The 24,304-nt window shown below is 35.9% G+C and overlaps 1 protein-coding gene across 1 annotated transcript in view; it reads left to right on the forward strand.

Moving 5' to 3' along the window:
- Positions 1-24,304, forward strand: part of CLASP2 (cytoplasmic linker associated protein 2) — a gene marked incomplete at its 3' end in the record, with an annotated part of 58,063 nt that overhangs the window by 26,325 nt on the left and 7,434 nt on the right. Inside the window, exons 13-22 of the mRNA XM_009873537.1 lie at positions 2,943-2,966; positions 5,384-5,401; positions 7,327-7,428; positions 12,546-12,716; positions 13,651-13,758; positions 17,188-17,250; positions 17,939-18,045; positions 20,694-20,938; positions 21,552-21,615; positions 23,520-23,522. Of these exons, the coding sequence (XP_009871839.1) occupies positions 2,943-2,966; positions 5,384-5,401; positions 7,327-7,428; positions 12,546-12,716; positions 13,651-13,758; positions 17,188-17,250; positions 17,939-18,045; positions 20,694-20,938; positions 21,552-21,615; positions 23,520-23,522 (905 nt within the window). The remainder of the gene's footprint in view (positions 1-2,942; positions 2,967-5,383; positions 5,402-7,326; positions 7,429-12,545; positions 12,717-13,650; positions 13,759-17,187; positions 17,251-17,938; positions 18,046-20,693; positions 20,939-21,551; positions 21,616-23,519; positions 23,523-24,304) is intronic.

The raw sequence follows: 24,304 nt of genomic DNA on the forward strand, positions 1-24,304 counted from the left end.
AATTTCTTAACAATACTGTGAAATATTTTTTGGAGGGTTTTTGATGAAAACCTCACGGGAAAATACTTCGTCGTGTGAAAAATTGTCATTTTTAGTAGTATTGAGTATTGCAGAAGAGCAGGTGTTCTGAAGTCAGTGGCTTTGCTGGATGTTTTATATTGTGCTGCAGAGTGCTTATGCACAGAATGTGTCCATACTGTACGCTTCAAATGTGTTTATCAGGATTGAATATTAAATATTGGATGGAGTGGAACGTTAGCTTACCAGCAGGTGGTGATCATGGCTTCTTTGTTTCTAGAGGTAATAGGGAAGTGACCTTTAGGACTCTTGCTTTTTCTGTTTTTCTCAACTCTTTAGCTAGCTATTTTACAGCATTGCTGAAGAGACATCCCAGCAGTAAGTGGTGGCTTCTTCACATAATACAGAGTGTTTTGTGCAATAATAAACAACATATGTTTCATAGATTTCTTCCTAAGTGTGTTGATTCAACTAGGTGTATTTTGTTACCTAGGTGGCAGTCTTCATTAACAGGAATGCTTGCTATTAGACAGAGAGAGTGGTGCAAGTGACAAAAGTGGAGAAAAATATTTGATAGTGATGGTAGATGCTAGAACCTCCACTAAGTGAGGAGGCCTGTCCTGATACTGGTATTGCTGAAAATGATCACAAGGGAGGCAGTGAAACTCTGTAGCTCTGCTTTAGCTTGTTAGGATACACCTAGGCTATGGTTTCTCAATGGTTTTGGCTGTCCTTTTCTAGGTTAAAATTTAAGCTAAAACCACTTTTAAATGAGTTGATGCTTTTGTCATCAGGACCTACGTGAAATGCTTTGAATACCGTTGATTTTAGGATTAAGTTACTGAGTGAACAGTGCTGACTAAAAGGAGTACTTGCCTGAAATAGTGACGTGGGGAGTGGGCTCCCTCTAGTGCCCACAGCGAGTGGACACCAAAGGTGGGCTGCTCAGTTGGCTCAGTGGAGGAGATAGCTTGTGGTCATTGTTTGATGAATTCTCAGTTTCTCCTAATGTACTGCCTAAAAGCCTGAAATTGGTGGGATGATTGTCCTCGGAGATCAGAGTGTTGCCTCATCGGTTTTAGTGTGCAACAGGACATGGTCTGAATCTCAAGGCTGGAGTTCAGCTATTGAGAGAAGTAAAAGTGGCACTGTGTCAGAGCATGGTGATAGAAGGGGAAAAAGAAAAGTCAAACAGCAACCAAAGAGAGAAATCTGTTTATCTGCTGAAATGGATTACTTGAGTCTTTAGAGGTTCACATAAAATTAACTCTCAATTGGAGCGTTGCTTTCCTTTCAAAACATTTTAATATATGATTCATGCCCAGAACTTTGTAAGCGAGGGTTGAGAAGGGCACAGAGGTTTTCAGGGAAGTAAATAGCAGTGGTTGTACGCAGGAAAAGACGACAAAATAAATATTTGATTCTCTTGTGTAGTTTATAAGTTTGCTGAGTCGGGGTGGCAGAGAGGAATAAACAGGTGATAAATCCAAGTTGCATTCTTCCGAAGGATTTGGGTAGCTGGAAAGCTTTGCCTTGCTAGCAGCTGCAGTCACTTGGGGAGAAAAGTACAGTGGTGGTCTGAAATGGCACTAAGATGTATTACGAGCAGTGTGTAGCGAAGTTAAATCTATTACAGATGATCTAAGGGAACGATAGTGAAGGTGACTAAGGTTTGTTTGCAGTTACACCAGAGCAGTGCCACTTGATTGATCTTGGCTCATTCTCCTAATAGATTTTTAATAATCTGTCACCTCTTACCCATGTGGAGAGTGACTGGTGTGTGTTTGTCATTGAATCCACCTCAAAATATTGTTTGCTGTGAGTTTTAAGATGAGTGAAGCATGAATTCAAGCAAGTTCTCTGTTTCAGAAAATGGGCTGATTTCTAAACTTCTCCCCTCTGCTTGTTTAAAGGGAGTTGTTTATAGTAAATCCAAATGTGACAGCTGTCAAGGTAATGCTTACCGTGGTACTAACATGCCTAGAAGATGCTACTGTATTTTCCATAATACTTTCCCTGTCTTCTCAGGTGTTGCAGTCAATACCAAAATAAATAACATTTGTCCCATCTGGAGCTTCAGTTTATTTTAATTTTCACACTTAAGGAGAAGCATCCACCTTTTGCTTAAACAGCTGCCAGATGTAGAGCCTCAGAGGATCACAAGTTCATGAGCGTAGTAATCTAAAATTGTCACCACTCATCTCTTTTTATTATTAATAGAACTCTTACTTGGGTGTTTATGATTGTTTTGTGTTTTTAAAGACCGTTCTAGAAGCATGAGGACATTCTCTACTTCAGTTATTCTAAATGTTGACTGTCTGTGACGTCCTTAAGTATTGATGCCCCTTTGAGGAGACTTTGAGCTCTAATATGTCTCACGCTAAATATTTTAATTTTGATTGTTACTGTCAGAATATGTATGCACTGCCTTGCAGCTAAACTGTTAAATCTTTAATGCTTTTAAACTAGAGTGGAACTTTCTCCCGTTTGTTCTCTTTCTTGTGATGTCTTTTTCCCCTCCTGTCCCTTATCCTAGGTGGGCCTTCATGCTCAGTAGCTTATGCAGTAAGAAATAGAAATATTATGGTGCAGTAATGATACAAATATGTATGATGCTTCAGTAACTGTTGATGCCAAGCATGAAAGAGTTGCTAAATATTCTACAGTGAGGGTTTGCTCAAATCTGCAGTACTGCACAAGTACCTGTGCTGAGTATTTGTACACTATTCTGTCATTTTATACCTTGGACTGAGAGAAACCAACTTGACTTAAGGTAGTTTATACATGCATGAATTAGATAAACATGTCTGCTGTATTTAATATTAATGTATTTTCCTTAATTAATGTTTTATGACTCTGCCGTGAACACCTTTATTCTAACACACTAAGTTTTCCATGTTTCTTTGCCTGCTTTTTCAACAAAGAGGATACTTCTGACAAGATGGATGGTAAGAAATTGTTTAGTCTATCCTCTTAATTCTAGTAAATATTTAATAGTCTTTTATGTAAAATTATTGATGTTTAATATATTTGTTCATTAACAAAATACTATGCTGTTTTCATTAACCCTTGTGTAATCTCAGTGTCCTAATATGTTGTTAGTGCTGTATTTGTCAATGTTTTTGATTATTGATCTGTATCAGCAAAAGAACCTTTATTACAAAATACCCCTAATTTTTACGAACTATTAATTACAGAGCAATTCTGTAATTGATACTTGTTTTTTTTTTTAACTAGCTCCAGTTCTGTTGTGTTTCATAGTTTTACATATAAAATAAAAATTTCTGACTTCTTTGCATAACAGCAATGAGAGAGCAGAAGATGCTTGACCACATTAAGCATTTTAAAAAACTTACGACAAACTAAAATCTTCTCTTCCAAAAGTATTCTGTCAAAACCTAGTCTAGCTACATTGTTGTCGTGTTTATTAACAGGACATGTTTCAAAGAATGAGTAGTTTACTCGAAGCAGGGAGTATTTTTAATAGAAATGAAGACAATGATCTCTGAAACTCAGAACCCTTGATCATTTTAAACCACAGATAGTCAGTTTCATGAGAGACTTTTTGGAGGAATTTGAGCTATTTTTGAGCAGTGCAGATGCAAGCGGACGTTAATGAAATGAGTGGCGTTTGTGCAGAGTAATAGTGTCTGTCTCACTTATTTCCATATCAGATTTCCTTATGCTGCATGTAATAGGATTTATTTATAACTGTCGATGCTAAACAGTCTTGAGCTTTTACACATGATAACCAGCAATAAAGGTTCTTAGGGCTGTGTGTTCAGACCAGTAGTCACAACTAATAAATAACAACTAAAAATAGTAGGAGAGAATGCTACACAACTGGTCAAAATAACATTGTTGGCTTTTTTCTAGAGGATGTCTGTAGGGATGGTGTGCAAGACACAGTGAACACAGCTTAGCTCTTCCACTGTAGTTATATGATACTGCTGCTCTGATCTAACCATCACCAGGGGAACTAATGGTTTTTCCTTTTCCCACTAATCTTGGCCACGTGGTTTTACCGCTTCTGTCACTAATGCCTTGTGATACTCCATTATCGGTCAACACTAGAAAACTGATTTCATAAACCAGAAGCAAATAGTGTTCTGTTATTTAGCAGTTGGAACTGACAGCGAGCCATTAGCCATCCGAACCACGTGGTAGCACAAGGCTGGAGAGAAAGGAGAAGGAGAACCACCCCTTTCAGAAGCAGCAATCCTTTATCCTGGATTAGATGTTGCATAGAACCTGCGTTGCAACATCCAGCTCTGGAATAATTCTGAGTTCAGGGAATAGTTTAGGGTTTGGCTGTTGTTTGGGGTTTTTTTTGTTTGGTTGTTTTTTCTATACAGGCTGGCAAATTTGATCTGGAAAACTTTGAGGCACTCCTATGTATTTATTACTGTAATTGATTTTTGTGAAGAAGCATTGGGGTTTACACTGGATTAAATTTTTAGAAGGGCTTATTTAAAAAAAATAGTGCCTTTAAGATAGCATAATATGAGAAAGCCAGAGTGAGATTTGCTTAAAAGGTCAGGCTAGCCAAAGGCACTTGCAGCAGATTTAATCATTGTCCTCTTAAAAGGCAGAAATGGCAGAGCGTGAAAATGGAAATACTCCTTGGGTTTTTTGAGGCATTTGACTTTTTTTTTTTTGACTCAGTAATCAGATTTGTTTCAAGAGAACTTAGAGGAAGGACTGCTGTTTATATAGCTTCCCCATAAATTCCTGGTACCAATGTCAGTAAAAACATTTGTCCGACTCTCATTTGGTTGTAATCAAGCCTTGTTAAGTGTGGCATACTTGTTCAAGTGTGATCTGCTTTCAGCAAGCTCATATTACTTCTGCTTCTCTGAAGCAAAATTTGATCTTCTGCACGTAGATCTTCAGAGTAATCACAGATCAAATTCAGAGAAGTCCTCCTTGTTGGCAGTTCCTATCAACTTTTCACTGTCCGGTGTGAGAAACACTGTCCTTGGGGTTTCTTTCTGAAATAATTTATAATAGCATGTTTTATGTTTTTAGAAGAGCTTGCACTGAAATATTTTTCATATCTATTGTGATCTGTATATGCCATTTTGCTGACTTACAGAGGGTTTTTTCTATGGATTTTTGGGTTTTTTTGTGGTTTAACAGTTTGGAAGGCAGCCCTGTATATTGTGTTCTTGTTAATCACTAACAGTATAGTGTCAATGTTTCTTGATAATTTTGCTTCAGTTCAGTTATGAAGTTGCAACACAAAAGCTTTATATCTCTTGACTCGATAAAATTTGTCAAGAATCATAAGATAAATCTCAAAAAGGAAGTGGAGAGACACAGTGTTGTTTGGAATATCATTTATTTTATTATTTTTTCTATTTAGGAACAGCTTCTGAAGATGGTAAGAAAACATTTTGTTAGAATAGCTAATATTTTCAGCTTCATATTTTCATTGCTGCAAATAAAGATTTAAAAGTAGAATGTGGTCTTTTGGGGGCTTTGTGGATATTCGTAACTCCTGATAGCTTACGCGTCTAATACTTGGTTGTCATGTGGTATTTTAAAAATTCTTGTGCTTTTTTTTAAATTCTCAATACTCATCTGCAGTAGAATTATCATTGCTTAACATTTTTAGTGTGGAAGTACAGGGCCTTTCTAATTTTGCATTTGTTTTTTAAAGCGAATCTTGCCACAGGGTATTTCATCATATGTGTTCATGCTCTGGGAAGCAGGTGCTACTATTACCCCTCTGAGTTTGGGAATTCATTTTCAATATATTATTAACATGTAAAACTAGTCATTAGTGGATGGATATAGAGACTTTAAGAGGGTTAGCAGTTAATTTGCCTGACAAATGCAAACTATTTTTTGCCTATTTTTTGACAAAATTGAACGAGGTTTCAAATGGTAATCTTAACACAGTATTGCAATAGTGGCACTCTGTATTCCTAAGTTTTTGGGCCAAATTCTGAACGTGGTTACATGTCTTGCTGCACTCAGTGGGAAAGCATTGCCATTGCACAGGGATAACTAGTAGAGTTTGGACTAGTTAATCTAACTGTTCTTGCTATAGCATACTGTTTTCTAATAGTTTAGTGAAATAACCTCCTTTATCCTGATTCTCTTCTTGTAGACTCTCATCTATGGCTATTCCCTCTACTTGGATGAATAATATTAACTTACTCCATCTGAAAATTCAGCTGTGGAAAGCCTAAAGAGGCTAGAGCTAAATAGCAGCCTGTTACCTAATTCTTCTGGGTCAAATACTGAGTCTGCATGTCTAGAAAATCTTTTAATTATGCTGTTTTTAAAAGTGAATTGCTTGTTGAGCTAGGTTAACCCTGTACAAGCTTTTGGGGGTTTGTTCTTGCAACTCACAAGAATTAAGGTTAACAATGTTTTGAGTTTTGTTTCATTCTGTTGATTGAGAGGTCACTTTAAGAAATGTGGTACGCAGCTCTGCTATTTTCTTTTATGAAAAATCTTTCAGATACCTGTAATTCATCCAACTGGGGTCTTCCTTTCTTCTGTAATCTCACTGTATACTCTAGATGTTAGGAGGAGCATGGCTAATAATGCAGAAAGCTTTAACCCTAACCCAAGATAGTTTGACATTTTAGTGAGCAGCAAAATCTGTAGTGTCAGTTAAATCCATGTCTTCAGTTCTATCTGTTGAGGAGAGTAGTATTTCCTTCTGTCGTGTTGCCACTGAGAAGTACTTAAGTATGCTTAATTTTTCCGAAATGCTGTAAAAGGCTTGGGAAATCCTGTAGAAGTCTATATGACTGTGGCCAGGAAAACACTAGCATCTTCAGTCATAGGAAAGCTAGCACTTAGATTTCTAAAAAGAGGAGTCAAGTTAGGACAAAACATCAGAGCTCTTATAAAAAAATAGGCAACATAACTTTTGTGGGTTTATGACAGCAAAAGTAGAGTTAGGACCACAAGAAATCATGAGAAGACTGGACCTGGTACAGCAACATTACTGTACACGTTGCCTATTATATTTAGCAAAATTAGCTTTTTTTAGCCTAACACGCGGGAAGACAGAACTAGCTAGCTAGGCTAGGGTGTTTAAATGATAATGTGTAGATTGTTTACTGAAACAAGTACCATCTGAGGAGGAGTATTTTGGTTCCTCACTTAATCAAGTCCTTCAAGGTGTTCAAATTTCTACTAATTATCCCAAGCGATTTTTCACCAATTGTGTTATGTTATGCTGCTTTTTTATCTACAGAAACTTAAAAAAATATTAGTAAAAGCTAGTGAGACTTTGCTTTCTACACTACTGTGAAAAGCTGATTGAGTGCCATTTTTCTTTTATAGGTCGTATACGAACAAAGCTTTCAACACCTTCTGTTGGTATTGGAAATTCCAAAACGGATTCCAGAGGACGTAGTAGAACCAAAGTGGTGTCGCAATCTCAGCGTATGTATTTTCTGTTTGTCAGTTATACCTGATAAAGAGGCCAAATGCTTAAGCATATATTCCTTGACCAATGGCTACAGTCAAAGTTAATTTTAAAAAAATAAAGCTGCATACTGAGTTGTTGTTCTGTGCCTTAGGTTCATCATCGCCAGACAAAAACGAAGGTATTTTTTTCAGTGTTTTGGGTCAGTGGTATTTGCATGCTTTTCCAATTCGTGTTGTTTTTCTCTGGACAATATGCTAGATTAGGTCTTAGTTTGCCAATTAAATTACATAGTGCAACAGGAAATGAAATCTACCCTTAAATTCTGTCTTGAATTACAACTTCTCAACATTCTTTTCCCCCCCTTTCTGACCTTCCAGACACAAAACACGAGTAAACTTGTGTGTCAGTTACATATGACACATGGTTGAGTAATACAGAAAAATAGGCAGGCTGATTGGTGTTCTCAGCATTACCTGCAAAACTTAATTTTTCATTTGTCAGAAAGTCTTATTTTTCAGCCAGAAATACCTATTTTCACTTCAAGCTAGGCACTACTCTAGCTCTTGGATGTATTCTCTTTTGTTGTTGTTGTTGTTGTTGTATTATGGCTGTTGGCTTTATTTAACTCTCTTCTTGGAGTAAAAATACTAAACCCTAACTTTATAATTAGTTACTTAGCTTGTATTGAATCAAAATAATCAATTTGCTGTATGTCAGCTAATCCTAAGTAATTTTCTGCCTCTATTTAGAAATCAAAGCAAATGCAAAATTTCCAGTCTAGCTGAGCACTCTGTTGCTAATAAGAACATGATTACCTCATGTTCTTTGGCAGGGGCTGACCTGCAGCAAGTTGTTCACACATCTTATGTCTCGGACAGACCTCTTCTGATTATGCTCTGTAGTGTATTCAGGTTCTTACCTTGGTCTAATTAAATGAAATCCAATTAATTCAAGGAAAGGAAGTCAAATTAACAATAAAATTAAACTAATCAATCCTATAGTTTGTTGTAAACCCAGTAAATTAGACAGAGTTTGAATTTTCCAGTACAGTTGTTTTGCTATCAGTGACCATATCCACTTTGTTTAATAAACCCCCATAATTATCTCCTTAATAACAGAAAACTTTTTTTACATGGTAATGAGTACATTTATCATAAATGAAATGACTTTAGATGTTAAAAAAACACCAAAAAAATGAGGTGTTTGTGTTTTCTCATGGAGTACTTCACATTCAGTTTTGCATTACTTCGTTTTCTAGCAAATACAGTTGCACAAAACCTGATCCAATGCTTACAGGTTTTGTGAAATAAAACTTTCAAAACAATCTGAATAGAAAAATATAAAATGATAAAATCCAACAACAGCAGTTCTCTAAAGTCATTTTTGTGTTGACAGTGCTCTAATCCCATATGTTTGTTGGATGAGAGTTTGAAAATAAAGTTTGGTTATTGACTGTGACAAAAGTTGTGCAAAATTGGTTTTACGTTTTCATTGTTAAGATGACTACACTTAATTTTATAGGCAAAGAATATTTGGGTTAGTAATTTAGGGAGGTGACATAGAGATAGCAGTCTCAACAAAACGCTTTACAAAAAAAATTAAGCAGTATCTGTAACAGTTTCTTCATTAGTAGTAAGAAAATTCTGAAATAAGCTTTTTGAAAATACTTTTGTACTTTGAATAGATTCAGTAAATTCTTTAGAAGTTAAGGTGTTTAATAAACTGTTTAGGGAAGAGGTTAAATTTAGGTAGCAATAGATTTCTGTGACTGTCATTGTCATCTAATATTAATTAAACTGACATGTATATTTGGGGCAACAAACAAAATGACAGTTTTTTTCAAGAGAATTCATTTTTGCACAGTATTAACTGTCTAAACAGATAAGTTGAACTGATATTGAAATAACTAGATTTGTCTATGCATGATGATGTGTGAACATTAAACGCATGAGCACATCTTTACAGCCTTTTATTACTACTTGTGTTCAGAGCTCATGGCTCCAGATAGCTTGTTAGAACCTGTCAGTGGGGGAGAACAAGAATTCTGAGATGTTTTAAGGAAGATAAACTGGGCAAACACAAATGGACAGGCGCAGAATTGTCAGTCGCTGTACACCCGCTGATGCTTCTTTATGTGACTTAAAATTTTCATGACGTTGTGGGGAGCGACATGCTCGGGTGTTTCTATATGGGGAATTGTTTTAGTTCCCCAGCTTGTAGTGGGAAAGTAGCTTCATATTTGATTTAAGATTTTATTATTTGAAAGCCACTGTAACACAGATGCTTTTGGAAATTTAGGGTTACAACTGTTTAGCACTTTTGTTCGAGGATCATTTTATGAAAGACTTGCAAATTTGAATGCTTTTACAAAAGGTGATTTTTTAGGGTTTTAGAAGCCCTTTACTCTTCCTCTTCTGTTTTTAAATTGTAACATAAATTAAATACATGTACAATCTGTAGCTCATTATTTTATTCTTATCTATGGAAAAAAAAGTTCCATTTTTTCCTCTCCCTGTTTGGTTGTCAGGTGATTCAGCAGGTTGTACTAAAATGAAATTACAGTCTTCATTCAGAGAAAAAGAATTAAACTTCTAAATGGAAACAAATTCTGACTTTTATACTTCAGATTAATTTTGAAGAGGAAAACCTGAAATTCTATGCAAGTCTTTTCAGTTGTGCCATTGTGATTTTATTTTTAGTCATCCACTGCACCTGCAGCTCAGTTCCTTTACTGTCTGTCTCAAAAAAAAAATGTTTTGGCCTTGTGTGCAATTTTTGTTCAGCTGTTGAACTTTATGAACCTTTTTGGCAATACTATTTTAAAGTATTATGATGGCTACAGTTTCATTTTTAATTGAAATGTAATTCTTCAGTGTTATCCGGTTGTTGATTAGAAAGCTGAAGAATTGTAATTTGCTTGTGCAGCTTGGCTTCATCTGCTTTGTACATAATAGCATCTGAGTTGAGTTCTTCGACCTTGGAAGCTACTTAAAAGCACTGCTCTAGCTTAACCCCTTCATGGCTTGCTTTTTTTTTTCCTCTCCTCCCCTGTGTGAAATGACTAAAGCTTTCTTATTTCCATTTGCCATCCATTTTTTAATCTGCTCTGCTCCCTCCCTCTTCATGGACTATAAACCCCTACCCTAATCCTGCCTTTACACTTATTCAGGATCACAGTCTGCTAACCCCATCGGTGGTAAGAGTCTACGGAATTTGTGTTATACATCATTGTTTGATCGCCTGTTCTACATATCTCATTGAAGGACCCTATTCAGCAGAAACGCGCGCTTTGCTTTTTCTCACGTGCTGCGCTCACCTAATTGGATGCAATCGTTAATTTAGAAGGCAGGGGAGGGATTTGTAATTTTTGGAATACTGATTTCATTTGTCTTTCTTGCAGCAGTCAGTTTGCTTAGATCTGCTGCTGGTGGTACTACTGACACCAGTGTGCCAGTACTGTGACCAGCCTAAGTATTATCAGGATATTGAACTTCATTTGTGGTTTGTTTGGGTTTTTTTACCCTGTAGTTGTATGCTTTGCAGGTCAGACAACAGAAAGATGAATAAGGTATTATAATGAAAGGTTCGTTTCTTCTGTATATTCTGAGAAGAGTAACTTTTTCAGGTTTCTGAACTATTGATGAAAATCTTAGGTTTCCAGCATAGTGAAACCTTTCCCAAAGTCTTCATTGTTTTAAAGAAATAAAATATCAGAGGCACGAAGGCATATTAATATCAGGTCTGAGCTGAAATGCCCTAATATGAAGAAACTGCTAAACCCTTATGTTTTTCAGACTACAGCAATTGTCTGAGTTTGCTTTTTTTTTTTTTTCCCTGTAGAAGTTACACTTGTTTTTCCAGGCTGTGTAATATTTTATTTTATCATTTCTGCTGAATAGGTCCATCATTTGGAAAAGGGATTTTGCTAAATAATCATTTCAAGTTTGAACTCAAACAATGAATCTGAAAGTATATGCATGGTACATTGTTTCAGTTTTCTCCCTTCCACCCAGCATATGTTTTGTTCTGTTTGGGGTTTTGTTTCTCTTCTCGTATAGTGAAGCTGTAATCAACTTGAATCTTTTTTTCAATGTGCCTCATAAGAAGTCACCTATGAAACTCATTCAAGATGTTGCATGTTAAGTCCATAGATGTGATAGTGTAGCTGTGCTCATGCAGTTACCTGATGATTTTTAGAAGATTAATGAAAGGTTTGTATCTCTATGTGATTAAGGTTTAGTTGAAATTATCTTTTATTTCTCTCCTTGGTCAGACTGCTTGAATTTTACAGCTGGAAACAATATATTGATATCAACTGGTCGTATAAATTGGTTATAACTAGAGAAGAATTGATGCTTTGTTAGGGGTTAGAACTTAAATTTTCTGTGATCAAAAGATCAAAATTAGTGACCAGTTTCTGATAGTACAGTATGTTGGACATTTATAGCCCTTCATAATGTATGGTCTGGATTAATAAAAATTAAATATGTCTTGATCAAATTTGTAACTAGTTTAAAACTACTCAAAGATCTTCTTGGAATTTGTGGGGTAACCTCCACATAAATGAACATGAGTATTTAAATTGTGTTCAGTGATCTTTTCATTCAGCTTCTCAGATAATAGTGCTTGAAGACCCTATGCTTTTAAAAGCAAAGGAGAAGAGTTTAAATGTTAGGAAAATTATGTTATTTTATTATAACATTAGTTACATTGGAAGAGATAATTATGAAATCACTAGTTTAAAATTGCTCCCCTTAGCTTTCTAGCAGGTTAGAGTTTTGGGTGTTTCTTATTTTTGAGTAGCAAATGTGATAAGTGAAACCATGTAGCTTAAAAAATGAACATCATGTTAGTGATGCTGTAATGGTTGTTGAAGGCTACAAGTATTATTTTTGGTTTCTTGTGCTAAATACCATGCCGAATGCTTCATCGCATTGAGAATTTTATCTGCCTTGTACGTAGTGCTGTAAGAACTTGGACTAGGGTTTTTTGTTTCACATTTTTACCTTGTGAGTTTTTCCAGACCATTTCAATCTACCACCATGTTACTACTAACTTCAAGCATTGTTTTTCTTTTTTTAAACTATGGTTCTTCTATGCTGTGACTTACACTTACTTGTTTTGCCTTCAGCTGGCAGTAGGTCTGGGTCTCCTGGAAGAGTTTTGACAACAACCACGCTTTCCACTATGAACACGGGAGTTCAGAGAGTGTTAGTGAATCCTGCAACTGTGCAAAAACGAAGCAAAATCCCACGAAGTCAGGGATGCAGTAGAGAAGCTAGTCCTTCCAGGTTGTCAGTAGGTAAGAATTGTTGACTCTTGGTTTCTTTATAGCCTTTTTAAATCTAAGTGCTGGATATCTACCCCTGGAGTTTAGTTATAGGTGGGTGATAACATTAGAATATATATTGATAAAAATCTAAAATGCACTCGTTTTTTGAGGCTACTGTTTAATATACAAGCCAGTTTCAAATGTTAAACTGAATTTTTTTTTCTGTCAGAATGCAGTAGTTGTTCTTTTCCTAATCTGCTATTCTCCTCTCTTTCACTTTCTTCTTATGCTGTCTCCCAAAATACCCATATCCGTGGAATGAAATTGCGATACTGTTTTGAAAATATTCCTCATAAATTTAGTGTGTCTTCCATGTATGTGTGTGTGTATGTGTATATTTCTGTGATACAAAACTGAATGTCATGTGTTAAACCTCATGGTGTAACCTGATTACACTTCATTGCAAACAACATTATTGAAAAATATCAGTTGATTTTAACGGTATCACTGTTCTTTGGTTTGTGTCTTGATTTTTACCTCAGCTGTATTAATCTTGTAATTTCCTTTTTAGCGAGCTGTGGGGTTTTTCATTTATGTTACTGGTTGATTTGATCTGGAGCAAAAATTCTGAATCAATGTTCAGGTCCTATCTTTTGTTGCTTATTTCTTCTCTGTCTTGTTTGAGAGGTTTTTGAACTGTTCTGTAGAGAGTTGGTAAATCCCCATTTTTAGCTTGTGCAAAGAAATCATTTCACTGAAGTGTAAGCCTTAGTGTACTCCAGCACAATCAAGAAAGTGTGTGGAAACAGTTATGACCCGGGGCACGACATAATCGTCAGTGTCTTTTTCTTTAGAAATACGTCTTAGATCTTACTGCAAAAAACAGAACTGCATTAAAACTGCAACTTCTCTTCTGTCTTCTCCCTTCTGTGCCGCTGTTTGTCTGTACCCTGAATCATACTAGCGCGAGGCAGCCGCATCCCTCGGCCTAGTGTGAGTCAGGGGTGCAGTCGGGAGGCCAGCCGTGAAAGTAGCAGGGACACAAGCCCTGTCCGCTCTTTCCCACCCCTCGGTAAGTACTCGGAGCCCCCTCGTTGTGCATGGCTGTCTTTGCCCTTCATTATTTGCACCTAACGAATCCGTGCCTACTTCATTTAGCTTGTAGCCAGCCACCATTGTTTTTCCCCTTCCTTTGGCTCGCTCACCGCTTCCCTTAATGGAGAGTTGACCAACGTGTGAATGAGTTGCACACTTGAAAAAGAAAACACATCATTGGTGTTAGTCTTATCTTAAATACCGAGTCTGGAAAGGTGTGGGATACTTTTTTCGAAAGAACGATTACGTGCTTCTCTTTATTACAGCTCTTCTTGCTTGGATGCAGTTAGCTAATCCATTTCTCGCCGACTGGCTAGAGCAGGGGATGTAGCGGGGCTGTCCTCCTTTCCCTGCAGCAACAGCTGGGGTCTGCTGCTCTTCAGAGTTGCTCGCTAGTCATTTTGCTACACAAGAAGAAAATACACTTTGTTTTGACTCCTTAGCTGTATTGTCATCACTGTATTATGTGGGGGGAAAAAAAAAAAGGTAAAAAAATTAAACACAGTAAGTATAGTGGTGTGGACAAGGGACCAAGCTACTGAAGCAGAACAGTATTCTGAGGTTGCTCTCTATTTTTTTAAAAATGAGCAGGGCAAGTATCAAAGTTCTTAGACGTGTGGATGAACAGAGTACAGTTGTACAGTTTACTTTTAAGTGTGTAGAACATATGGTAAATAATGGAGGTAGCAGCTGTTGTTATGTGGGGAAGAGGAGGAATTGAAAACCTTCAGTGTTTACACATGCATAGTTATGTTCAGTCCTCATTTCTAGAGCTGCTAGAAGCAGAAGTTGTGTTTTCACATAGTATTTCAGCTTACTGGGCTGGCACTTAAAAGATTTTGCAATGTCGAGCTGTTGACAGTTTCTGAAATGTCAATAAGGCATAGAAATATTAGATTATATAATTACTTTAACATTTGATTAAGATTAGGGAAGCTTCTCCTCTCCATGTATCCTTGTCAAGGTTACTCTCAAGTTGGTAGTAAATTTTTAGATACTGAGGTTTGGTAGGTTTTTTTGGTTTTGGGGGTTTTTTTAATCATTTTGTAATAAAAGCCTATTTCTGTCCAATTGTATCTGAACCTGATATTTTTTGGTCTGAAAATAATAAATCTCTGGTTTCTGTTTCCAGTCAAGGCACTTGACCAGGCCTAGTGTGTTCTGTTAAAGCTGTGTGCTTCCTGTCAGCCACGGCTTTATTGGGAAAGTACAGAATAATTGAATGAAAGCTGTTTTGATAGCTAATGCTGATTTGCTCAGATGCTGTTTAATTGGGAAATTAAATTAAAAGTAGACATCATGCTGAGTCCATTAGAAAACTCTTACTCAAACACAAGTGGCAGACTATGTTGGAATACACATGTATCTTATGTTCTTTTAAAGACGAGGATATTTTCTAGATCTTTTTGTGCTTCTTTTGCTGCCTTAAAGCCTGACTTCAATTGCAAGCATGTGAGGTCCAATTTACATTTTATGTTTGGTCAAATGCTTGTTTCCTTAAGAAATCTGTATTAAACTCACACCATAAGATGGTCATTGGGACAGATGCTACCTGAGGTTTTATTTGTATTGGTTGAGTTTAATTTTTGCGTTTGGATATCAAAGCAAGTACCTGTACAAACACAGTAGGTTGGATTGTCTCATAGCCTAGAGAATGCAAAGCAGCACAGGAATCCAGTGTTGATTTTTGTTTTGTTGTTGTTTTTTTTTTTTTTTAAAAAAAAAAAAGCAGCCATACCTGGAATAAATGTTGGGCCAGTGTTGTCCTGTGGGATGCTACTAATGTATATCAAAAATATTAAATTTAATATTCTTCGAGGGCTCAAGTCGATGATGAAATAAGGCAAATCCAACTCTATGTAGCTGGAGACAAATTTACATGGGCTTGGAGGGAGGAACGTAATTTGTGTCTGATTCTCAACATAGAAATTTTTGCTTGCAAATGCAACCCACGGGGGCATAAAATGATCTAAAGGCTACACAATTGCTTTTTTGTATACGTTGGTATGAAGTATTTATGTAATCTCACATCCCAGTATAGGATTACATACTGGGAGATAACAGCTTCCTAGAGGAGCAAGTGATTTATAATTTATATGGACGTGCCTATTTTCCTATTACAGATACTTAATATTAAATATCAGACTGGTATGGTTCCCATATTTTAGTGAACAAACTGTCTTTCTTGGAGTCTATTTAAAATCTTATTTTGATTCATCTTTAAAAAAACAAAGCAATAACAGTAAATACTTGCACAATTTCTACAGTTTGAGGGCTACAAATAATATTCTCGTCCAGCATGTTTCAAATGTATATGGAGGGCAGGATCATCTCGAATTATATGTGTCAATTTGGAATTTTCAATTGCACCTTTAATTTAATAATTCCCTAGCTAACCAACTTCATGCAGGCTTAATTGGAAATAAAATACGTTTTTGTACTTTATAAAAGAAGTAAAGAACTTTGTGTTAAAAGCTACATTGTTTCTTGGACCTTTACAAGACTTGGTATCATTTTGGAGTTCCCTCAGGTTTAAGAGGTGTGCTTCCCCAGATGAAGGTGAATTGTTTAAAAATATACTGAATTTAAAATTACTTAGTTTAAGAAAGAAAATATTAACAGTGGTGAATCAACTTGTTTAGAATTTCTGCAAGATGTTTTGTACAGGTCCCAGAAGGAGGAGAGTACTCAGTTTTATTCAGAATTCCTTAAGGATCTTTGGTTCCCATTTTTTGTAACTTTAAAGAATCTTCATAAGCTATAATATCTAACATAAAGCAAGCAAATGTGAAATATTAGTTGTGTAAAATAATTATAAACTTTTAATTAAAATTTAAGAGTTTTACCTTTCTTCTACATATTGGTGAGTTTTAACTGAAGTTGACTTACCTGCACATAGGCAAGAGCTCAAGGTTATACAGATTGCCAGCTCCTAACACAATACGTTTGTACACTGTTTGCTTTTTGCAGATAGTGTTGGATATGTGAGCTCTAGCTCTCACTTGAGTGTGTAGAATTGATTTAAATCTGCAATAGAAGTCCAGTATCGGTGGCTATTTCTGAGGATTGTGTTCGTGTGTTTGTCTGCACGCATGTGTGTATTTGCGCTTTTTTCTTCTTTGAAATTAAATATACTTGCTTTTGATCTGCTCTTAATCTTTTAAATTAAAAAAAAAAAAAAATCAAGCATGACATGTCCAGTGTATTTAAACCTATACAATTCTGTGTAATCATATTCTCTATAATGAAAGAACTTCTCCGAAGCTTTTTCACTTCTCTGTAACACTCATTTTCCTTTGCTAAAGCTGAATCCTATTGATCATTATTTTCTTGTTCATCTGAGCAACTATTGCAGCACTTTGATGTCATGGTAATAGATAGGGTTTGTATGATCCTGTTATTGCAGCTTCCAGACATCACTCCAGATCCACTGGTGCCCTCTACGCTCCCGATGCTTATGGGGCTACAGGTGAAGGATGAGTACCCTTTGCTGTCATCTGTGCAGTCATCCTGGATTATTTTTTTTTTCCCCACCCACTTGGCTATTCTCATAGTTCGGTTTTAAAAAGCATTATTTATATCCATTTGAGTTTGTGATTTTAATAATCCAGGTAGATGTGTTTATGTTGCTAGATTTTTGTCTTCATCCCCACCCTCCAATGTTAATCCTTTTCTTCCTTAACAACAATTTTATTTTTACTTGCAGAAGAACTTTTAGTTTTCCATTTTTCAGTATTTGTAGAGCATTCTTTATGCATGTAGTTTTCTAATCAGTGTTCTCAATAGCTACCTTCCTATTGTATTTGCTTTCTTCTTAAATGAAAACAAAAACCCAAAATGAAGAAGACGTTTTTTTTAAAAAAAGGTTCTTTCAGTTAAAAACACTGTTTTGTGGTTTTTCCTCCTCTGTGATACTGGAATAGAACTTTTTTTTTTACTTAATTTCTTACTCTTTGCTGTACTAAAGACTTCAGAATGAAAATAACCAGTATTTTAGCTACTACGTAATTTATTAGAAATGTTAAGCCAATGCTTTTCTTCTGCTTGGGTTTTTTTTTTTTGTTTGTTTGTTTGTTTTAAAGTGAGCTTGGTATGAATACCCTGCATTGCTATTCTGACTGAATACTTTATATTGATTTTTGTTGTTGTTATAACAGGTACTGGCTTTGGAATTAGTCAGTCGAGTAGATTGTCGTCATCAGTTAGTGCCATGCGAGTTCTGAACACAGGTTCTGACGTGGAAGAGGCGGTAGCAGATGCTTTGGTAAGGATCTTGTGCTCATCTTCTGTAGGATACAGCTCATTAAAATATTTAGTACTTGTATATTAAAGAGTGCAGAAGAAGCCCTGAATTCCAAACTGGCGATGCCATTCTCTTTCTTAACCTTTACTCTTCTTTAAAAGGGTGGGTTTGGTTCCTCTACCTCCCTGCCCAAGTTAGCCTAACTGAATGCCTCACATCTTCTGATGTTCTGATATTTACATCAGCAAACTGAAGTCTTGGTTAATTTAAAATACTGATGCTATGAATCAGATAAATTTCTATCAGGTATTGCATTCTATTTGCATATCAATAAATATTTCTGAGTACCTGTTACCCATTTATCAGAGTGCTTTAAGGAGTTCATTATTAGTCTGTTTTAACAAAAAAGATTATTTGGAACATTAGTAAAAAAATGTGCAAATTAAACTCAAAAATGTAATTATAGCCAGATGTGATAGATAGGATAGATATATAGGATAGATAGGATATATATATAGGATAGAGAGAAATGAAATTTCAGAAGAGAAAGTCTGAAGACCTCTGACATGTTCTTAGTCTGCCAATTTGTTCATTTCTTAGTTAATAGTGTCGTCTTGGCACATTAGTTTAAAATTTGTGCACATTTGCTGGCATAGAAATCAGGATACCCAGGCAATCGTGCCTAAGGGGTTACGGTGAGACTGAGTAGTTTTTTTTCCAAGTTTACAGAACCAGAAAGTGGAAAAAGTTTTCAGCATTGGTGGAGAATGCTAGTAAGTAAACTACAAATTAGTGTTGGGATTTGGAGTAGGGAACAATAGAATACCAGTCCATGGGTCATCCAAAGTTTCTGGCTGCAATCAGAAAGCCTGTGTTACAGTTTTATCTGCACTGGTGCTACATGAAGAATATCTTTACCACTTTTAGCAGCTTTGTAGCTTATTTAAATATTTGGGGCAAAGTATGTAGTAAGAATATGAACTGAGGAGAAACTCCTGCTTCCAGTGAAACTCTTTAGGCTTGAACGTGTCCTGCTCTGCTGAAGCAATAGCATTTGTTTATAGAAGCGAGTTTGTGTTACCTGCATCCAAAACATTTCTAGAGATGTTAGAGGAAAATTAGTTTGTGAATTTTAGTTAGTCTGTCATTGCTAAGAAGGTTCGAAGACAGCAACATTTTATTCTTGAAGTGGTTTCAGTATAAGATGCTTGAAATGCAGTGAGATGGTGATCTTTACATAATTTTAGATCCTTGATTTCAGCGCAGTCCTTGGCATTTCAGATTCCATTTCTTAAAAAAAAAAAATAAAAATTTAACTTACAGTGACCCTTTTCAAAAATGCCCATGTCGTGGTGATTCCCTTTTCCCCTTCTTTGATTCTCTTACACTTGTATGTATGCTTATTCTCTTGACAGTAACCTTGCTTGTTATGTCATGTATTGTTGAGTCAGTATTGCAATATCATTTAAGTTATTCTGCAGTCAGAAGTGGGAACCCTTTGCAAATGGCAGTGGTAATTAAGGGGAAAATAATCACGTATACTACTGCTGCTATATGTAATGAAACCAAATTTTTAAATACTAGCTTTCGTTCCAAAATGTGAATTGCAGAGGTGTGTGGTTTTTCATTTTAGGGTAAATAGCTTCTTCTCTGCCCTTTGGCATGTTTTGGTTTGGTTTGTTGGCTTGGTTTTGGTTTTAGGAGATTTGAGATTTTTGCATTACTTATTTTTTTTCTTCCTGTACAATATTGACTTCTGTAGTAAACGTTGCAATGACAAAATTTAGATATTGAAAGAAATTTAAAGACGGAGATGGAGTTGTTGGGAAAATACAGTTTAAGTGAGAGTTTCATACTCAGATGGGAATTGACTGCATGTGTGAAGTCTTTGTGCTCAAATACTGCTGCCTAAGACACAAAAGATTTTGACAGAGAAGTCTTTGTGCCTGAGCGGCACATGATATATAATATCTGTATATAAAATCTGTAAAGGGAAGCTTAGCAAACTGCTTTTTTGCTGATGCATGATATGCTAGTCAGATGCAGAGAGCTAAAAGCAAAATTGAAGATAGGACTTACGTGTTTTCCAGTGGCAGATAGTTTGATAGTGACAATGCTGCTATGCCTTACCTTCGTGTTCTCAATTTCTGTTTCTTTTCAATAATTTACTGCTAACAGCTCTTAGGAGACATACGGACCAAGGTATAGAAACCATTTTCCTTCTTCAATAGTTTAATATTTTGCTATTAATGTGCTTGATAGAAAGTAAGTTAAAGTGACAGAATATGTGGGTTTAGACTCGATTCTTACATGCTGTAACATACATAAAACTATTAAGTGAAATAACTAACTTCCAATACAATCTTTGTATCACCCTACTATTCAATTTTATGGATTTTTACAAGTAAACCTCAAGTTGAATGTTTCATCAAACGTATGTCTTCTCTGTACTTGCTTTGCTTTTCTATTTAAAAGTACCACGCAAGCCATACTACTTTAAAATATTTTTCTTAAATTGGTTTGACATGCTGAACAGTTGGAGCCATTTGTCACCGCAGGGTGTAGGGGTTGCACCGGTTACTTGAACTGTTGGTCTTTCTACTGGTGATGGGTCTGAATAACTCTCTCTTTGAAACTCAGTACTAACGTGGGGTGTTTCTGCACGACAGAAGAAACCCGTGCGAAGAAGATACGAGTCTTACGGGATGTACTCAGACGACGATGCCAACAGCGACGCATCAAGTGCCTGTTCAGAAAGGTCCTATAGCTCTCGGAATGGAAGCATCCCGACCTACATGAGACAGACGGAAGATGTGGCCGAAGTCCTGAATCGCTGCGCCAGCTCCAACTGGTCGGAGAGAAAAGAAGGCCTCCTAGGCCTGCAAAACTTACTAAAGAACCAGAGGACTTTAAGGTAAGAAGGCATCTTAGTAGAAAAACACTTTATTTCAGCATTGAAGGAGGCTAGGGAAGGAGGCCAATGTTCTAAGGAAGATAGCATGTCAGGGGGAGAGGGAAAGCAAGGCACGTGGCTGTGAGAGTCAGGTGGGGGAAGGAATGAGGAAGCTGTTGTCACTTCTGGCCACTAGGTCTGTTTAAAAAGCTCAGTTTAAGAATTGGGATTTAAAATCAAGAGAATCCTTGCAATACAAAAGATTCTTAAAGTTCTTGTATCTAGTATTGATGGAAGGACTTTATTTATTGACCTTATTATTCATTTTTTATTATTGTTTTTAGTTGTTGGGTATTTATTCAGAAGAAACCATTTGCTACTAGCTGCTAAAAGTACCTTTTCCCTAGCTTCACTGTTAAAATAGTCAGGAACAGTATAATAAATGAAGTAGTTTAAAGAGACATTTCTAGGCTGAAAGTCTCATTTTAAACAATCTATTATATTTTTATCTATGTCTTAACCAAAAGCTTTACTTTGATTACTCGATTCAATATTTACAGTTGATTTTACTGATTGATTTTACTGATTGTTTGGGTAGTTCAAGCAGACTAATATGTTGTTGTCATTTTGACAGTCGTGTTGAGTTGAAAAGGTTGTGCGAGATCTTCACAAGAATGTTTGCTGATCCTCACAGTAAGGTATGTTTAGGTTTTCTTACTTGCAGTAAATGTTTGATAATAGAAAGCCAATTGTGTTAACATGTCAGTTATATTTGCACATGTAAAAATGTGACAAACTATTCTGTAAGCAATTAACAGTATTCAATTTCAATCCATTTAATATGCAATTTTAGAACAAGATTATTTTCCACTTTTTTTGCAGGATAAATGAGATAAAGGTTAGCTTTATCTAAAATGCATTCAAGTAGTTCAACAGTTCGTGCTCAAAATTTGTCAGTGTTTTTAAGACACTGTATTTACAGAGGCCACTTCAATGTGAGTAATGGTTTTCTCTCAGTTAGAAACAGAAGACCCTAGTACAGTAATTTAAATCATACAGAAAGTAGTCTAACTATAGTGTACTTGATAAGACTGATGAACTGTACCATATATGTACTTGTTTATTTTCCAGCTTATTTTGTCTTACCGTAGCTTATGCTGTCTTCCTCACGTTCCATGGATAGGGCTGTCAGCTGAGACTCTTGGATATTAGCAATAAGTGAGGTGGAGTCATTACAGAAAAAAAAAAAAAGCCATGCTTTACTCTTTTTTACCTAGAGAAAGACCTGGTATGGATGATAAAACAAGGATGATAATCCTGCTGTTTTCTAAGACCATTAAAATCTTCTTAACTAATTTACTTGACTTGATAGTATTTTTAAAATTTTTGTGGGAGGTGGGTTACTAGAACAGCTTCATATATGCAGTAAATGCCCGTAGCAAAAGGGCTGCAGGTAAGTAAGGAGCTGGATAAAGTTACCATAGAACAGTTTCGGTTAGAAGAGACTTTCAAGACCATCAAGTCTAAAACACATGTAACCTAATATTTTCTTTGAATTGTAGGCTTGTTTGGAAGAAAATGTACCCTTTATGTTGAGTATAACGTGTCCCATTTTGTGTCCATATTTCAGAAGAGGTAAAATGATAACCCAAAAAAATTCAGAGCAAAGTGGTTATTTCAGAAATACCAGCTGTTCTCAGCAGAATTTTGAAAAACTACTTTGATTATACAATGCATTTTACATCCCTTTAAGTCTTTCTCATGGCTCCAATGGAAGCTAAATTCAAAGCAATGAGGAGTCTTGACAGGTTAACTTAGTCCTTATTTTTTCTGCTGGAGAAGTGACTTCACTGCTATTGGTGACACTATATATTTTGGAAGAAACTTGCATTGCACACAGCAAAGTGATATTCAGATTGCTCACATGCTGCAGAAATGCAGAAGAAAAGACTGAAGCAAAGCAGTTGAAGAGAAACTCAAGAACGTATTCCGTAAAAGGAATGGTTAAGTCAGAGGAGAGGAGAGAAAATGAAGTGTTGAAATATTTCTGACTTTCAACTGAAATATCTGGCTTTTAACTGAAATAATGCAAAATTGTGAATAGCAGCTTGATCAAGAGATCTCTTTGTAGTGGGGGAGCCAGGGTAAGATAATGAAAATGTTACAAAATTTGTTTGTAGGTGTCAGAGCTGCATTTTATATTTTCATTAAGCCTTTAGGAATGTTACATTTAATTATTCTAATTGATGGTTTTGCTTTGTTTACTGTGTGTTCTGATATTAAATCATATTGCTTTGATTTTGACAATGTGGCCTCTGTTACAGCTCATGAGATCCTCCTGTTCCAGTCACTGAGAACCTTGCCTGCTTTTTGGTGTCGCAAAACTTAGTAGTAGTTATCGATATATTATGAGGAGGATCCTTTAAGTATTACAAGTTCATGAGTTATGCGTTTTATCGCACACATGTAGCTACACAAATCTCATATTAGGCTCTTTTCAAGTGCCTGTAGGAATGACTGTCATTGCTTTTGTTGTTTGTTTTGTTTCTGAAAAGGCTTATTTTAATATGATAGTTGGATGTAGGGGATTGCTTAGAAAAAGAGAGTAATGTCGTTTGGAGGAGAAAATGGGAGAATGATTTGAAGGACATGTCAAGTGCTTACTTCTAAAATCCATTTGGTATCCCAATAAAATTACTAAATTTATCATAAGTTTTAAAATACTTTTTTTGTTTTATTTTGTTTTGTATTCCATACAGGAACTTTGTATCGATGGTCACTAATTTGTGTGTTTTTATCTTTTTTCCTTTTTTGTTATTTTGTTTTGTTTTTGTTTTTGTTTCATTTTGCATGCTGTCCCCTGTGTTGGAACTCTCTTTAGAGAGTAAGTTGGTTCAATCAATATTCCTTGGAAGCCTAACCTTACTTGCATGAATGTGCAATTAACCCTTTTTCTCTATTTTTTTCTTCCCCAAAGAGTTCATGCAGTGTCAAGCCTTTTGCAATCATAAAATGCTATATATGATAATGTAAACTGTGTGGTAAAGTTTCGAGATGTGCTTTATCTACTAATTAACTGACGTTGTTTGGTTATGCATTAATTGTGGTGGTTGGCACATCTGAAATAATTATCTTTAAAGGTCACTTGGAGTTATCATACCTGTTTATTTTTTTCCTCTATCAAATTATTCAGAATTTTAGATGCTTGATTTCAGAATTTTGATTTACATCATAAAAATGGAAACTGCAGAAATTGCAGCACCCACATACATTGTTCAGCATAGAGGTAGTTGAGTTCCATTTTTCATTACAAACTCATCCTCTACCTTAAATGCTCTTACAGCCTTTTAAAATTCTTCATGCTTTGGCCTAGGACAGAGCAGTACA

Source organism: Apaloderma vittatum, unplaced genomic scaffold (assembly GCF_000703405.1).
Source record: "Apaloderma vittatum isolate BGI_N311 unplaced genomic scaffold, ASM70340v1 scaffold21627, whole genome shotgun sequence".
Classification (NCBI taxonomy): Eukaryota; Metazoa; Chordata; class Aves; order Trogoniformes; family Trogonidae; genus Apaloderma; species Apaloderma vittatum.